Consider the following 18,821-nt stretch of genomic DNA (forward strand, 5'->3'; position numbering starts at 1 on the left):
TAGCAATCAGAAATAAGAAACATATCATATAGTAACTATATTTAGGTAACACCACAACTTTCAAACAGCATCATCAATCTGAGACTTTTGACTCTTTCTCTTCATCTGAGATCATATTACAATAGAGTACCAAAAGAATTCGAGCTTTCAGAAATCATAAATATAAACAAACAATTCCCTGATACTTCATATGTAACATAAACACGAGTTTGTCCATGGTTGAATCGCCCCCTTTCTTCTGAAATCATCTATAAAATCGTGCAGCATGAATTGGTTTTCTTCGCCTGCTTGTAGAACATCTGTTTGAAAATCACCAACTTACGTCAGGAATAAGTCAAAACCAATCGACTATGAGAGTCTGCAGCTTGTACAATATTACCACTAGTGAGAGCAACAATAACAAAAAGCTAACATAAAACCTCGTTACTACTAATTTGGATGATCCATTACCATATTACAAAAAACTATTAGTTCCACATATAAACAATAGGAGGTTCAAGGAAACACGGTCCGGTCCATGTATAAAAAGACAGTTAATTCATACGACTTCTACTTTCTCAGTCCACGAGCAAGTCAACAAAAGCATCACCACGAAGCTTATTAAGCATTTCTCCTCCAGAAGAAAATTTAGCAGATAATGTCTTCTAATCTATCTAATATCTACAAGAGTTTGATTCTGATGTACATTTCAAAAAGCAAACCAATGAAGAGATCCAATAAAACTGATTAGGCAAAGAGAGAGAGAGAGAGCCCACGACAGTAAGTACATGAAAGGAAAGAAGTAAATGCCTACAGAATCTATTTTCATACAGCGGAATACAGCAGAGTGGAGGTTGTATCTACCTTGAAATGCAGGTAGAAATGCAGGGAAATCAGTTATTTTATTTGTTTGATTTTAATCCAACGATTCAAGTTAGCCTGCTATAAATTCGCCAAAAAGAGCAATTTCCCATGCCTGGGGATTAATTATATCTGCTCAGTGAAATAAATTCCAAGTTTAGTCTGCATTACTAGTCCCCCACCCCCCCAAAACCCCCACCAAAAAAAAAAAAAAACTGTCTTCATGCCTGGAACAGTAAAAGAATCCCAAACTATTTTAGAGGATTTTATGGTTCAAATGAGGTAAAAGAAAAATCTCATTGCTGAAAGGAAAGGGAAGAGGTATTGTCTCATCACAAAAACAGTTCACAAGAAATTGAGCTAGCAATAACTAGTTTTACAGTTCAATGAGGAATTTTCACATACAACCTGAAAAGTTAACATAGGCTAGTGCACCTTCACTTATTGTGCCATGCCCGCCATGTTTGTAGAGAATGTGACCAAGTCAAATACTTAACCTAAATTAATTGCAAAATAACCTTTCCTGTGCAGCTGAATATTGAACTTAACAAGCTACTTGCATCTTTCTAGTTAAGTGAGCCATAATAATAAAAGAAAATGGAAAATATCTAAACACACAACAGTATGAATTATTTGACTTGATAAAAAATAAATTGATAGAAACAATAGAGATCAATTGCGATTGATCACTCAAAGAAAAATGTTAACAAGGAAGAGCAATCCTCTAACAAGCGAGGGTTGCTCAAGAAGAAAGCATGACATGGAATTACGAGAACAAAAAGGTTAGGGGTTCGCATCACCTTGGGATCAAAGTGGCGAAGGACCATCGTGAAGGTTAGAGGGAGGGTAGGTCTAGGTTTACCAGATAAAAAAGAAAAAAGGAGGGGAATCTTTGAGAGATGCACTATCATAAACGTACCTGTGAAGCAGCACTGAGATCCGAACTCTTCTCAACCAAACTGTCTAGCTTCTCACCTCGTTCTAAGACACTGTCAATTGTCTTATGCTGTGTCATCAGGCAAGAGAGACCAATATCAGCACAGCTAACAGCAGCAAAGAAGGCAAGCACAGTATTTTCATCCATCAATACATAAATACTTGACAAGAACAGTGCACGTTTTGCAAGAAAATCCAAAAGAAGCAGAATAACTAGCGTCTTAAAAGATAAGTTATTTCAAAACAAATACTTGATCAACGCACTGAGTTGATTGTGCGATGGAAGAATAACATCCAGATTTCTAATTTTCTACTCAAACGCATTTGATGTAAGGTTTCGGGATGTCCATACATATGTTACACAAGAGTTTGCTTATTATGCCCCAGGAAGGTCAAACCAGTTAATATTCAAAGAAATAACCATGGCCTACACGAGGGACAAAGTTGAAATAACTCGGAAAGCTTATGAATGAAAGACAGAAACCCATTAAGTTTACTTGGGACAACGTAACTATTATTTTATGAACTCGAAAAAGAAAAAAAAAAACAGTAGACACCAAGGTTGAAAGGGTTATGATGACCTCATAAAATTGACTTAGGCATATGGAACATTTTTCTTTCCATATCAAAGATAGCTGAGGAGTGGCTAGCTAGTGCAATATTATAATCACATTACACATATATCCACAAGAAGCAGTCAAGCTAGAAATATTTTTGGACTCTTTATCAGAAAACCTTATTCTCAAAATTGCTCAACAATTAAATGAGAGAATCGTGATCTTCAATATCCTAAAGAGAGACCTGTTCTTAAGTTTACAAGTAAATCAACTAATGAATACGACCATAGACAATGGCCTGCAAGCTAAAGAAAAACATCCTTGTACTTCCCAACAAACATTAGAGAAAAAAGAAGAGAACAGGAATATATTAATTTTAGATGATCTGTTAATGATAAAGTTGAAAATTGAGCAGGACCAAATTTAAGAAGGTAGATCACATCCACCAAAAAGCAGAAACATACTTGTCATTTCGAAGTTGTCAAAAGCAAAACAACTTGAGATCAACTTTCACTGATAGCATATTTGCGGTATCTTTAACGTCCTTTATAGGTTCTTCATTAACTCCAGTATATTTGGTTCCCGAATGGCAGGGGAATGTTAAAGAAAAGAGAAATCATTTACTCACTTCCCTTTTTTCCTGTTCTTTTTCATAAAGGTAACATCATTTACTCACTTCTCTTAGGTGGGGATATTCATCATTTACTTGTTTGATAAGGTTGGGATAAAAGTACAAAAGATATACTTTCCTTCTTCTTATCCAAATTGGGAGGGCTAAGAAGTAGACATAGAAGCAACCTCACTTTTACTTCCCATTCTATTATACTTTTACCAAACAATAGCAATAACCCATAAATAAGTTAGCTCATCCTTTTCCTTTCCACCCTACCAAACACACTGTATAGGCAAAGAACTACGAAGACCAACTACATGTCTACATCAACTTTATTTTCTAATATTAAACACCCACCCACTGTGCTATATTGAAGCAGGTGAACTCAAATCAGACGTCACAGAGCAGAAAGGCATCTAAGAGTAAAATATTACATTTAGTCCAGCATAAGTAACCATAGAGTCATGGATCAGAGATGAGTATCCATAATGAATGCAAAACCATTTCAAAACGCTATAACCATTTTCCTTGTATGTACCGTGTGAACTGTGGAAACAGTCTAGTGCTCCGGAAGCAGGTTTTACGAGAAATTAAGCATAAAAAGGGTGTTGCATCCGGTCAAAATATAATGAGACAGCGCATGAGAATGGAGCATATAAACTCTAGCCTCAGTATGAAAGATGCACCTTGAGCCTAACTCAACTCCAAGAAGCTAGCTTATGAGGTGAAGATTGCCCAAAAACATATAGTAAAAGACTACACCTTGGAATACTCTTAAAACCTCCCCTGCCTCTCTCTCGTGCCCGAGACTGAACATCTGGAGCATGAATAACATAACATGAGGACCCAAGAATAATAAGAATACTTACAAGAATAATTTTTGTTTCATCCAACTCTCTCTGGATTTTGAACAGCTTATCAGCCTCAGCAGGGTCCTGCAAGGGTCAACGTGACAGGACTTCCTTCAGCTCAAACATCAAGAGTTTCAAACAAAGGTGGGAAAATTTTGATTTAAAAAGAAATTCCATCATCAACCAACAAGGAACAAAAGGGATACCTGAAATTTGGCTAGAGCTTCATTCAAATAAGGCCATGGTTGAGCATTGTCGCTTTGTGCAGTTTTCCACGACTCACCAAAATTTTTTAGATACTCGTCCAGAACCTGGCAAATCCACAATTTGACTTCACAAAATATAAAGTTGCTGCTTTCAAAGCTGAATATCTAAAATAAAGAATATATACCTGGTTGAGAAGTGAAAATGCACTTCGAACGGGATAGTGATCATCCATAAAGCCCAAAGCACATAAACCATTCCGATTGTATGAATGGACCTTGTATTCTACAGTCAAAAAGGAAATCGAAAACATATGTCAAACCTGGTGCATGTAAAAAAATATTTGAGGAATATACCGTGTCACCAGTAGATATTCCTTTTTTTTAGGTCAGAAATTCAATGAATACTGGTAACATTTAACACATACTTCCCTTTTGACTTCTCATTGATTTGACTGTAAAACTTCTTTAAAATGCAATAAAGGAATACAGGGAATACATTTAGAATTTTTCCATACCAGATTGTATAAAATCAATGAACTTCTATGTGAACTTTCGCAAGCTTATAAGATAAGCTAAAGGAAAACATTGCAACATCTGTTGCGTATAAACGAATAGCCTAATCACTATCACAAAGTGTTACCACTTGTACTTCAGGTAGAGTTTGAGAAATAGAAAATGTCAAATCAAATATATGATCAACCATTTCATTTGAAGTCAACAGAGACCTATAGATTGATACTCTAACATCTAGCATAAGTAAATTTCAGAAAACTTATTCCACAACCCGTAACTTATTCACCAGATTTTCATATACTTAACCCCCATTCCCTAGATCAATTCCAAATGAAGAGAAGAAAGTGAGATCATGGCATGCAGTCAAGATGAACTTTGTTAGAGTCAGCCCCTATAAGATTTCAACATCAAATGGCAGAAATCCAGTAAGCATAGGATCTGAGGCCACAAGTACATATTCATAAAATGAACTTTCTTCAGAATCTGTTTTTTTTTTTTTTTTTCTAAATGCAATCTCCATTGGATATTTTACAAAAATGCTATGCTACAAATTGAGTACGATGTATTAACAGCTAGACAAAATCCAACCACAATAAGGCCTTTCTTATTAAAATGGGTGATCATTACTCATCCATCTATATGATCAACCAAAAGAATAGTAAAATTGAGCTACCACCCCCACATAATTAAACAAACCCAAATACCCAATTATGTACAAAAAATCATCAATCCATAAGGCATGTATAATCTCACCAAATCGAACACATGGTTATTTCCTCAGACCCACAATAACACAAACCGACAAAAAAAAATTCAAATAAATCAAATAAACTTTCGCAAAAAAAATCAATCTTTTATACCTTCATGCTGAACAGATTGGCATTGGCCAGGTGTGTTCCGTTTAGCAACGGTTAACTGAAAATACTAATCAGTTCTCACAATCACAATTTTCTCAACTAAGCTATTCACGACTTTCGGAAACCTCAATAACCGCCCCCCCCCACCCCAAAAAAACAAAAAAAATAAATAAAGAAAATTACAAAATTCAACAAAAAAGGAACAAAAACCACCAATTTCCTAGCAAAAGAAGGAAACCCCACAAATTTTCTTGGAAAACATGTGTGAAAAATGCAACTTGGCAACATTACTCACCCATCCATATAATAATCAACCAAAAGAAACAGCTAAATTGAGCTACTACCCACATACAATCATAAAGCAAATACCCAATTAGGAACAAAAAATCATGAAATCCGTAATTTCACCAAATCAAACACATAGTTGATCAAATAAAATTTGGAAAAAGGATGAATCTTTTTATACCTTCATGTTGAACAGATTGCCATTGTCCAGGTGGGTTACGTTTAGCAACAGTTCAACCAACAAAAACAATGAATTCCTTAACACTGGACCTTTAAAAATACCCAAAATAACTTTAAAAAAGAGTACTTAACTGAAAAGACTAATGAGTTCTCACAATCACAATTTTCCCAACTAAGCTATTCACTATTTCTTCCTTCTACTTCGTGCGAAAACCCCAATACCACCACCCCCCCACCCCCCCACCCCCCCCACACACAAAAACAAAAATCAAATAACAGAAAATTACACAATTCAACAAAAATGGAACAAAACCCACAAATTTTCTAGCAAAAGAAGGAAACCCCACAAATTTTCTTGGAAAAATATGAGTAAAAAATTGCAACTTTGCAACATTATTCATCCATCTGTACAAAAATCAACCAAAAGAAACAGCAAAATTGAGCTACTACCCACATAATTAAACAAATCAAAATACCCAATTATGTACAAAAAAATCATCAAGTCCATAACACATCTATAATTTCACCAAAACCAAAGTAAATTTTCTAATAAAAGAAGGAAACCCCACAAATTTTTTTGGAAAAATATGAGTAAAAATTGCAACTTTGCAACATTACTCATCCATCTATACAAAAGTCAACCAAAAGAAACAGCAAAATTGAGCTACCACCCACATAATTAAACATACCCAATTATGTACCCAAAAAAAAATCATCAAATCCGTAACACATAGTTGATCAAATAAAATTTGGAAAAAGGATGAATCTTTTTATACCTTCATGTCGAACAGATTGACGCTGTCCAGGTGGGTTACGTTTAGCAACAATTCGACCCACAAAAACAATGAATTCTTTAACACTTGATCTCTGAAAATACCCTAATGATTAAAAAAAAGCACTTAACTGAAAAGGCTACTTCTTCCTTCTACCTAGTGGGAAAACCCCAATACCACCCCCCCCCCCCCCCCCAAAACACCCCACACACAAAAAAAAATTCGAAGAAAATTCAACAAAAATGGAGTAAAACCCACAATTTTTCTAGCAAAAGAAGCAAACCCCACAAATTTTCTTAGAATAATATGTGTGAAAATTGCAACTTCTTCCTTCTACTTCGCGGAAAGCCCCAATACCACCACCCCCAACCACCCCACCACCTCACCCCCCACAAATTTTCTTGGAATAATGTGTGAAAATTGCAACTTTGCAACTTTTTCCTTCTACTTCGCGGAAAGCCCCAATACCACCACCACCACCACCACCCCCCCCCCCCCCCCTCACCCCCCACAAATTTTCTTGGAATAATATGTGTGAAAATTGCAACTTTGCAACTGTTATGTTCGCAATTGTGCTGAAGAAATGAGCTGAAGTTAGATAAGGGTTCGGAATTAGGGGGACACGTGGCGACATAGGAGAGGACAAATGTTTAATGAGTTAGTTAATTCGGTGCATCTGGACGGCGAAGATTAGAAGAGATCAACGGTCAAGATTTACTCCAGCTCAACTAAATACTCCAACAGATAGGAGCTAGGACAGTTTTTAGATTTTCACAAATATTTTCTCATCTCCAATTCTCTCTGGGATTTTCTTCTTTCCCAGTTATCTTCTTCTTCTTCTTCTTCTTCTTCTACTATTCTTCTGGTTACCCTAATTTCTCCATTACATGTCATTGTAGTTCAGCTATGTAGGTGTACATTAGTTAATTCAGTTGTAATCCTTCGATTGAATTAATAAAGAGTTTCACTTTTCGAGTCCAATTCTAGTTCTTAATTTTGAATATTTCTCTTTCAATCTTCAAGTACATAACAGCAACTTCTTCCTTCTACTTCGCGGAAAGCCCCAATACCACCACCACCACCCCCACCTCACCCCCCCCCCACCCACCCCACAAACACAAAAAAAAAAAAATCAAAGAAAAGAAAATTACAAAATTTAACAAAAATGGAACAAAACCCACAAATTTTCTAGCAAAAGAAGGAAACCCCACAAATTTTCTTGGAAAAATATGAGTAAAAATTGCAACTTTGCAACATTACTCATCCATATATATAATCAACCAAAATAAAAACAAAATTGAGCTACAACCCACATAATATCACAAATCAAAATACCCAATTATGAACAAACAATCATCAAATCCATAACACATCTCTAAATTTCACCAAATCAAACACATAGTTGATCAAATAAAATTTGGAAAAAGGATGAATGTTTTTATACCTTCATGTTGAACAGATTGACGTTGTCCAGGTGGATTTCTTTTAGCAACAGTTCGACGCACAAAAACAATAAATTCCTTAACACTTGATCTCTGAAAATACCCTAATGATTAAAAAAATTGCATTTAACTGAAACGACTACTTCTTCCTTCTACCTAGTGGGAAAACTCCAATACCACCACCCCCCCACCCACCCCCCCCCCCCCCCCACACACAAAAAAAAAAAAAATCAACAAAAAATGGAACAAAACACACAATTTTTCTAGCAAAAGAAGGAAACCCCACAAATTTTCTTGGAATAATATGTGTGAAAATTGCAACTTCTTCCTTCTACTTCACGGAAAGCCCCAATACCACCACCACACCCCCCCCCCCCCCAAAACCACACCCACTCACCTCACCCTCAACCACCCCACCACCTCAGCCCCCACAAATTTTCTTGGAATAATATGTGTGAAAATTGCAACTTTGCAACTTCTTCCTTCTACTTCGCGGAAAGCCCCCATACCACCACCACACCCCCCCCCAACCACCCCCACTCAACCCCCCAACCACCCCCACTCACCCCCCAACCACCCCACCACCACCCAACCGCCCCCCACCTCACCCCACCAACCACACACAAAAAAATTCAAAGAACAGAAAATTACACAATTCAACAAAAATGGAACAAAACCCACAAATTTGCTAGCAAAGGAGGAAACCCCACAAATTTTCTTGGAATAATATGTATCAAAATTGCAACTTTGCAACATTACTCATCCATCTATATAATAATCAACTAAAAAGAAACAGCAAAATTGAGCTACTACCCACATAATATCACAAACCCAAATACCCAATTATTTACAAACAATCATCAAATCCATAACACATCTATAATTTCACCAAAACCAAAGCAAATTCTCTAGTAAAAGAAGGAAACCCCACAAATTTTCTTGGAAAAACATGAGTTAAAATTGCAACTTTGCAACAATACTCATCCATCTATATAAAAATCAACCAAAAGAAACAGCAAAATTGACCTACCACCCACATAACAATCACAAATCAATGCATCTATTATTAAATCAAACATATAGTTGATCAAATAAAATTAGGAAAAAGGATCAATCAATCTTTATATACCTTCATGTTGAACAGATTGACGTTGTCCAGGTGGATTTCTTTTAGCAACAGTTCGACCAACAAAAACAATAAATTCCTTAACACTTGATCTTTGAAAATAACCAAAATGACTAACATCATATGCATTTGCTAAGATCACTGGATCTGAACCTTCTGGATTACATTTCAATACCATTAAAGCTGTGATCTTCATCTTTAATCTTTATCTAAATAAATAAATAAACCTCTCAGATTTCTTGATAAAAATAATTTGAACCCAAAGTTATTAATTTTTCAGAGAAGTTTTTGCTATGAACTTTCAAAGAATGGAATTTTGATACTTTTTTGAGAATTTGATGTGTTTCACGATTTGAATAATATTTGTTTAGTGGAGAAGGAATAAGAATATAAGCAAAAGGCAATAAGGGTAATTTAGTCAAAGGGTTCTTTTCCAGTTAAAATTACTGAATTGGTATTATAAAATTACTTCTTTTTTTTCTCATTTTTTTAATTGTCCTTGTTTTAGGGTGTACTTTAATTTTTGTCATTCAATCCAAATTTCTGCTTTGTGAAATTTCTTTCTTTTTTTTTTTACTGAGCTAGGTTCAAATTTAGAACTTTGGGGTATTAGTCGAAGGGCAAAAATCAAAGATCACTAATTTGAGAGGCAAAAATTAAAGACCAGTGCCTTTGAAGGGAAATCCACACAAAAAAATGAACCGAATGTATGTGTGACTTATATTAAAAATTAAGGCTTAAAGCATATGCGGCCCCTTAAACTAGCCTCTTTTTTCATTTTAAACCAAGTGTTGTTCCTATTGAACTTCTGAACTCGGCCTCGAGTGTGTCTATCTAACACAATCCGATTTATATAGTATTCCATCTTAAATGTAGCAACATGCTAATGTATATTCTAATTTAATTATGTCATCTTTTAGCTACAATTAGCAGCAATTGAGAGGAAAAAAAAGAGTAGCTCTTAATTAAGCTGGAAGTGGAAGAGCAGAATCAGCAGAAACTAACACATCCATGACCTAAAGAATAGCTTACCGTATGTCTAAAATATTACTCCACCTTCATTTCCCCAATTTACTTTCTGTTTCTAATAAAAATCAGATTTAGGGATTTGATAGACACACTTAAGGACAAGTTCAGGGGTTCAATAGACATAATACTTAATTGAGGTGTCAAAATAAAAAAAAGGATAAATTTAGGAGGCCGCATATGCATTAATCCTAAAAATAAAGACTCAACAAAAGCGACTTCTACTCAACTAGACAAATTTTCAATGATAATATTGGATAAAAATTTGTTTATTTACTATCTAAAATTGAGTAATGTTGCTTACGTTATACTTTAGATTTCAAACCCAAAATAAATGTCAGAGAATCTTTGCTGTAAACTTTTTTTTTTCTCCTTCTATGACCGCCTTCAAAGAATGAAATTGATCCTTTTTTTGAGATTAAGCGATTTGTATAATTTTGTTTCGTTATTATTTTATTGCTACTGTTGATTATTTTAGTGGAGAAGGAATAAGAATTAGAAAAAAGGAAAAGGAAAAAGGGGAATTTAGTACAATGGTTCTAATGTTGTCGGAATTACCGAATTGGTAATACAAAATTGCAAGTGGGGTTAGAATATTGGATATGAAGAGGGAGAGGGGTTAATTGCCCGTTTACTATTTAAAGTTGATCAAATTCATTTTTTTGCGCGGAGTGCCCTTCGTTTGGGGTGATCTTTAAATTTTGCCCCTCAAATTTGAAATCTTTAAAATTTCTTGCATTGCTGTATGAGGTTAAAGTTCGAACATATGATCAAAAATTTTAAAAAAAAATTCGCAAGGCAAATTTAAATTTCGCTATCACGGACCGGCATACTTTTTGTTGGGAATTACGAAGTTATGCTGGCCACATACTTATGCACGTGGGCGGACTTAGCGTAAATCTTAGGGTCCGGCGCCAACTTTGATAATTCCTTCTGAAAGTTATCACGGGTCCGGCGCAAAACCCCCGCCCGTTAAAAGTATGCCCCGCGCGTAACTTTGTGAAGGAATTATCAAAGTTATGCGGGACCCCGACATCTTATGCCTTATGTTGAGACTTAGCGTAAATTATCTTGGTCGGCGTAACTTTGATAATTCCTTCTGATTATCGGTCCGGCGTAAAAGTTTGCCCGTTAAAAGTATGCCCCGCCGGCGTAACTTTGTGAAGGAATTATCAAAGTTATCTGGACCCCAGACTTATGCCAAGTCCGGCCCGTATAAGGCGTAGTATCGGTCCCGGCATAAAATGTGTAATTCCTTAACATGTTGTATCTTGTCACGGATAGCGAAATTTAAAAACTGCCTTGCGAATTTTTTTAAAATTTTGACTCGCGCGTGGGTTCGAACACTGAACCTATGGGTGTTAGCGAAGGGCAAATTTAAACATTTCAAATATGAAGGGCAAAATTTAAAGACCACCCCAAAAGAAGGGCAATTCTGCGAATTGCCCGATCAAATTTGCTTACGTTATACTCCCTCCGTCCCAATCTATGTGATTAAGTTTGACTAGGTAAGAAAAAAATGAAGACTTTTGAAACTTATGGTATAAAATAAGCTATAGATATTAATGAAGACTTTTGAAACTTGTGGTATAAAATAAGCTATAGATATTTGTGTAGTTGTAAATCATTTCATTAAGGGTAAAAGGAAAAATTTTAAGTTAAAGTATTTCTAAATATATAGATGCATCATTTTTTTTTAGGGACAGAGGGAGTACCTTTTATTTTATTCTGCGGATAGGAAAAAAAATCTTTTAAAAGTCCAACCTAAGAGTAAACTTAGATTTATAATAAAAAATGAATGGGTAATTTTTTCCTCGAAAATTTCAGGTTGCAAGTCAAGTACACGGTACGCTAAAAATAACAACAACAACATACCATTTTGAATCCTTAATGTGGGATGGGAGAGGAAAGTGTCTGAGGCACCTTATCCCCACCTTGGAAAAAGCGGTACATTTTAGAAAGACCCTCGGCTCAAAAGAAACGATACACTAAAAACAAGGGTGTGAATTGATCCAAAATATAACTAAGAGTGAAATTGAACAATTTTCAGATGATACAAAAGTAAATTTAAAAATAATGATGGATACAAACTGACACCTCTCGACTAGAATTATTAAGATAAATTTTGGTTATTAACTCGTAATGAAATGAAAATTGAATTGGGTGTTCTCTGTCTTGTTAGAATTAATATAGGATACTTTGTTCATTTGAATTAAATCTTAATAAAGTATTAACGTCTTAACATGGTTATTATCTAGAAAATAATATCTCTTTAGGCTTTGAGCTTATTGAGGTTAAATCTTGACAGTATTAGCTTACAAATGTGCTTAAGATAGGGATAATCTATTTCTATTTTTTTAAAAAAAAAATTCAATCAAATCATGTTCAAATACTGATTAAAATAATTGAATGAACTTTTTTGTAGACAAATGTAGTCCCCTGTGCTAATGCATAATAGGGACAGTATTTAAATAGTGGTTTCAGAAAAGGGCAAAAAACATATATGTACATGATAAGGGGATATATTTACAGAACATGACGGTATTTTTTAGTTTATAAAATATATCAATAGACTTGTTATAAAATCTATACGAATTAGGTAAATTAAAAAGAAGCAAATAAAACACATTAAATAAGGTAAGGAAATCGTTTTACTTATTTTATCCACTTTTCTCTCTCTCCATTCAAAATTTAGAGATATAGTTCCTAATTTTCTCCAACTTTTGCTTCCTTATTTCATCCACTTTTCTCTCCCCATTCAAAATTAAGAGATATTGTTACCTAATTTTCTCCAACTTTTACTTAAAAAGTCCATTATAATTGGTAATTTTTATGTACAAAGTTCATACACCAAAAAATATATATGTCTAATTTTCGTATGCAATATGTATAACTGTATAAATTCTTATAATTTTTATATATGAAATCTATAAAAAAATTATATGCGTATTTTGATTATTATAAAGTACATATAAATTGTATAAAATCTAATCGAAGTATGTATAAATTTTGAGAAAAATATGTATACTAAACTTGTAATTGATACAAACCATATTCCATACATAGTTCATACACCAATAAATAAATATATATTAATTTTTGTATACAATACGTATATAAATGTATAAATTCATTATAATTTCTACGTATGAAACATGTATAAAAATTGTATGTATATTGTGATTATGATAAAGTACATATAAATTGTATAGAATCTGATCAAAGTATCTATAGATTATGAGAAAGTATTTATCAATAATAAGTTTTCTGATTGATACAAACCAAATTCCATCCACATTTCATGCATATAGCAGTTTTTAACATTTTTAAGACTAATTGATATCGAATTTGTTCGCATTTCATACACATTATGCCGCATATATCTAAAAAATGACATATAGCAGACTCCATACACATTTCATACATGTATTAGTTTTCAACCTTTTTTAAAACTACGGTTTATATAATTTATACAGGTTTTCAAAACACACAATGATCATATATATATATCTGAAAACGATAAAAATCAATTTTTATGTACAATTAATACAGAAGTTAGTAATCAAAAATACTTTGTAATATTGGTTTGAAAATTTATACTAGGAGAGAAGATGGACTTTAGATATGAAAATGGTGTCTATCATAGAGGGAGAGGGAGAGAGAGAGAGAGAGAGAGAGAGAAATATTTTTAAAAAAAAGAAGAAGTTAAATGGTAACTATCCTAGAATTAAGTCCACATTTAAAATCAGATTTTCTTCTTTAAAACAAGCCTAAAATCGTGGGTATCCCATTAAATCAAAATCTGATATACTTTGTAATTTTTTGGTATGCTTTATAAATAAGGAAAAGTATACGCTATGTTTTGTAATATAAGTCTTAACTAGGTATTATTATGTCATTTTCCCTTTAACTTCTTCTTTCTTTTTAAAAATACTTCTCTCTCTCTCTCTCTCTCTCTCTCCTCATGATAGGCATGTACACCATTTTCATATCAAAAAGCATCTTCTCCTAGCATAAATTTTCAAACCAATATTTAAAAGTATTTTTGATTACTAATTATTAATTAATACATAAAAATTGATTTTATCGTTTTCAGATATATATATATATATATATATATATATGATCATTGTGTGTTTTGAAAACCTTTATAAATTATATAAACCGTAGTTTTAAAAAAGGTTAAAAACTAATACATGTATGAAATGTGTGTAGATATTATATGTCATTTTTTAGATATATGCGGCATAATGTGTATGAAATGCGAACAAATTCGATATCAATTAGTCTTAAAAATATTAAAAACTGCTATGTGTATGAAATGTGGATGGAATTTGATTTGTATCAATCAGAAACCTTATTATTGATAAATACTTTCTCATAATCTATAGATACTTTGATCAGATTCTATACAATTTATACGTACTTTATCATAATCACAATATACATACAATTTTTATACATATTTCATACGTAGAAATTATAATGAATTTATACATTTATACGTATTGCATACAAAAATTAATATATATTTATTTATTGGTGTATGAACTATGTATGGAATATGGTTTGTATCAATTACAAGTTTATTATACATATTTTTCTCAAAATTTATACATACTTTGATTAGATTTTATACAATTTATATGTACTTTATAATAATCAAAATACGTATATAATTTTTATATAGATTTCATATATAAAAATTATAAGAATCCTTCTGATTATACATATTGCATACGAAAATTAGTATATATATTTTTTGGTGTATGAACTTTGTACATAAAAATTACCAATTATAATGGACTTTTTAAGTAAAAGTTGGAGAAAATTAGGTAACAATATCTCTATTTTGAATGGGGAGAGAAAAGTGGATGAAATAAGGAAGCAAAAGTTGGAGAAAATTAGGAACTATATCTCTAAATTTTGAATGGAGAGAGAAAAGTGGATAAAATAAGTAAAACGATTTCCTTACCTTATTTAATGTGTTTTATTTGCTTCTTTTTAATTTACCTAATTCGTATAGATTTTATAACAAGTCTATTGATATATTTTGTAAACTGAAAAACACCGTCATGTTCTGTAAATATATCCCCTTATCATGTACATATATGTTTTTTGCCCGAAGTTAAATGGTAACTATCCTAGAATTAAGTCCACATTTAAAATCAGATTTTCTTCTTTAAAACAAGCCTAAAATCGTGGGTATCCCATTAAACCAAAATCTGGTATACTTTATAATTTTGTTGGTATGTTTTATAAATAAGGAAAAGTATCCTTATGTTTTGTAATATAGAGTCTTAAATAGGTATTATTATGTCATTTTCCCTTCAGAAAAGGCTTATTGTGCAAATCCCAATCTCCACTTTCCAAGCCCATTTTTAGCAGGCTTGGGCTGGCCACTGGCCCAACTGGATATTTACCAATATTTGGGCCAAATCAACCCGAAACTTGCTCAGATGCCCTCCTAATTTGAAGTTTTTGCACCGATTGTCCTTCAAACGCACTGGTCTTTAATTTTTTCCGTTCATATCTATGGTCTTTATTTTTTTCATATGCTCATTTAATAAAAATATCTAGACTTGTTTCGCTCGGCATAAGTGTCGTAACATTTATCTTCGGGAATCTAACTTTCGTTTCGCTATCATAAGTTTTATAGGTAAGTTCGCTTGGCATAAATCTTATTTTTATGGAGTTTGAAAGTTTTACCGTGGCCAATATAACTTATGTGATATAAACCAAATTATGCGGAGCGAAATCTAAAGTTATGCCATGCGAAAAGTCCTAATTTCTCAACTCAAAATAAAAAAATTAAGCAACATCTTATAGAGACCAGGGAGGAAATTGGGCTAAAAAACTGCTATGTTACTGATAAGTCTTATTTACAAATTGCGAAAGATCCAAAATTAAATTGGTAGCTTACGATGTAGAACTCAAAAAATGACCAGATAAAAAATTCCTGAACCAAAAATGCGAGCGAATATTTATGTCCTTTTGATGTTTCAATATTTTTCATTTAATTTTCAATAACCTTGCTAATTTTGAGAGATCGTTATTTTATCTGACAATTTGATGGTAGCACCAATTATTCAAGGGGAGGTAGGACATTATGAGGTGGTTAAAGTTACGTTTGATGCCTTATAAAGAGTTATGAAAGGGTCAATGATAGGTGCAAGCTATGAATTCACTTGTGACACATAGTCTCTTTATTGGGCTGGTGCCTTATAATTAAAGAGTTACAAAAGTGTCGAAAACAGGGTCAAGCTAAGATTTCACTTCTGAGTGTAATAAAACAATCTCTCTAATGGTAAGATCAACTGATCAAATTATAAAATGAAAGTCGACCATTGTAGTCGGAGAGTTTCATTTACGTACATCTTAGATTTAAAAGTTCTTTTTTGTTTTTTGAAAAGCTAACATTTTTTAAAAATTTGCTTTAGATTTAAAAAAAGAATTAATTCTAAAAGCCCTATCTTGAAAATAAAGAGGATAATTTGATTCATGTATTGAATTACTACACCCTATAACTTCGTAATAACAACTTGATAAGTTATGTTATTTTGTGTTTGATGATTTGACAAACTATTTCGAGGAACCAGATATGTTTTTAAAGGAACCAGATGAGATCAGGTTCTAGACGTTGCAGATCAGTTGCCTATAAAGTCGATCGACACCGTACCGCCCCAGCGCGGTACCCGATTCGCTAGTGCGTCAAAACAAACGAATGTCACTTTCATCTCAACCCACTTGCTCTACCTATATAAACAACATGTTACAAGTGAAAACCTAACACTTGCAAATCTGAAAATATCTCATATCTCAAGTGCAAGCCCCCACCTCTCAAAGTGCTCTCAAGAACAAAGTTGCAACAAACAGAAGGAACAGTTCCCAATCCCTGAAAATGTCTTCAGTCCTTAGGTTTGTTGAGTCTTTGTCTTTTGTTCTATATCTTGTGTTCCTACACTGCTTTCAAGAAGTGTCATAGTAGGACAGATTCTCGACTATTCTAAGTTGTTCACTTGGCTAGAGTCAGTCAAGGTGTGTCTTTGCAATAGAATGATTGTAAAGGTCTTGCAATAGAGTTATTGTAAGGGGGAACGATTAAGAGTTTAGTTCCTAAGTTGCAATAGTTTGTAATATGAAGTTTGCTCGGTTATAGTGATGTTTGAGCAAAATCCAACTGCAATGGGTCGTGGTTTTACTCTCTTGAACAAGGAGGTTTCCACGTAAATATCTTGTGTTATTTACTTTCTATCTGACTTAAGGGAACAAATAGAGAACCTGATTCTCTATATTGTTTGGTGGACTCATATATTCTATCACAACTTACTCCCTATTATAAATTTTGAAAGAAGGTATCTTTTAGAAGGAGTCTCAAAGAAATTTTTGTTAGGAACTAGTCTAGAACAAGCAACACATTTCAACAAGTCTTTGGGAAAGTCGTTTTTGTTTTGGCCAATGTAAAAGAATTAAGAGTAGCATAATTAGAAAAAGATCACATTCGAGGACTTAAATTAAGTGTACCTATATTGCTAGTTTTGCTTTGCTATCATTATTATTGTTATACCGACACATCCCATATGTTTAACCAAACTTGTGTAGAACATATCGCTAGGACAGTTTAATGACCAGTCACAATCGAGTTACTCAAAAAATTAAAATTTAGTGGTGTAAAAGTTAATTTCATTTTAAAAACCTTTTTTAGGGATTCTACCTAGATTAGAGGCAATGGCGTAATTTAGTTAGAATTAATAGTAAGATTTAATTGATTAAAACAAGACCCTAACCATAGTTTATATAATTAATAACTTATCCATAAATATATTAAAATACTTCTCTCTCTCTTCCTATTTAATATTCTATCTTTTTTTCAATCATGATAACTCTTTTTTAATGGTGATAATTGTCGAGAATATAGTACAACTCTTTGAAATATGCAATTACCAATTGAATAATGGGGTCTATATTATGTGAATTAGTAAGATCATAATTGAAAAAATGGAAAATATCACCAATTGAATAATGGGTCTATTAGGGGAAAAAAATTATGTGGCAAAAAATAATCTGGTAAATTAGAAAAAATATTTTACTGGGTAGGAAAAGTAAATAGGGAGAGAAAGAAAAATATTTTAATATATTTATGAATAAGTTATTAATAATGTAATCATGATTAGGGCCTTGTTTTAGTCAATTAAATTTTAGCTATTAATTCTAATCTATGCCATGTGTCTCTAATCCAAGATAGAACTTGAGGAAAATGGAGAGAAGGGAAATGGAGAGGAGCCCAATCCGGCGTAAGATATGTTAATTTGCGTTTAGGGGATCTGAATGATTCAGAAGACAACTCACATCATTGAATGCATTTATTCCTTTTTTAATTATTTGATTTAAGTAAATATGAATCATTCGGATTGACTAATATTACTAAGAGGCCATTTAAATATTTTTATAAAGATATATTTTTATCACAATCACCCCAAGCCAACACCTCAACAATCACAATCGTTAACAATTACCGTCTTTATGCCACCATCACCAAACACTATATCATCAATCATCTTCACCGTCTTAACTATCACCGCTGCCAACCATCACTATTGCTCCTCAACTACTACC

At 33.1% G+C, this 18,821-nt stretch overlaps 1 protein-coding gene across 1 annotated transcript; it reads right to left on the reverse strand.

The window, feature by feature from the left end:
- On the reverse strand, positions 1–9,541 carry LOC132039658 (VAMP-like protein YKT61). Its single transcript, XM_059430159.1, has 6 exons — positions 9,183–9,541; positions 4,189–4,286; positions 4,004–4,108; positions 3,816–3,881; positions 1,760–1,846; positions 1–299 (listed from the first exon to the last, which is right to left on the reverse strand). The coding sequence occupies exons 1-6, from the start codon at positions 9,373–9,375 to the stop codon at positions 249–251; spliced, it is 600 nt and encodes a 199-aa protein (XP_059286142.1). The 5' UTR covers positions 9,376–9,541; the 3' UTR covers positions 1–248.
- Between the last annotated feature and the right edge of the window lie 9,280 nt (positions 9,542–18,821).

The sequence above is a fragment of the Lycium ferocissimum genome, chromosome 12 (genome assembly GCF_029784015.1).
Source record: "Lycium ferocissimum isolate CSIRO_LF1 chromosome 12, AGI_CSIRO_Lferr_CH_V1, whole genome shotgun sequence".
Classification (NCBI taxonomy): domain Eukaryota; kingdom Viridiplantae; phylum Streptophyta; class Magnoliopsida; order Solanales; family Solanaceae; genus Lycium; species Lycium ferocissimum.

Excerpts from the sequence above, each read along its gene's own strand:
- LOC132039658 (XM_059430159.1), bottom strand. The coding sequence starts at position 9,375 with ATGAAGATCACAGCTTTAATGGTATTGAAATGTAATCCAGAAGGTTCA. Across the intron at positions 4,287-9,182 it reads TCAATCTGTTCAACATGAAG|AATACAAGGTCCATTCATAC; the intron begins GTATATAAAGAT and ends TTTTGACTGTAG. Across the intron at positions 3,882-4,003 it reads AAGCTCTAGCCAAATTTCAG|GACCCTGCTGAGGCTGATAA; the intron begins GTATCCCTTTTG and ends TGACCCTTGCAG.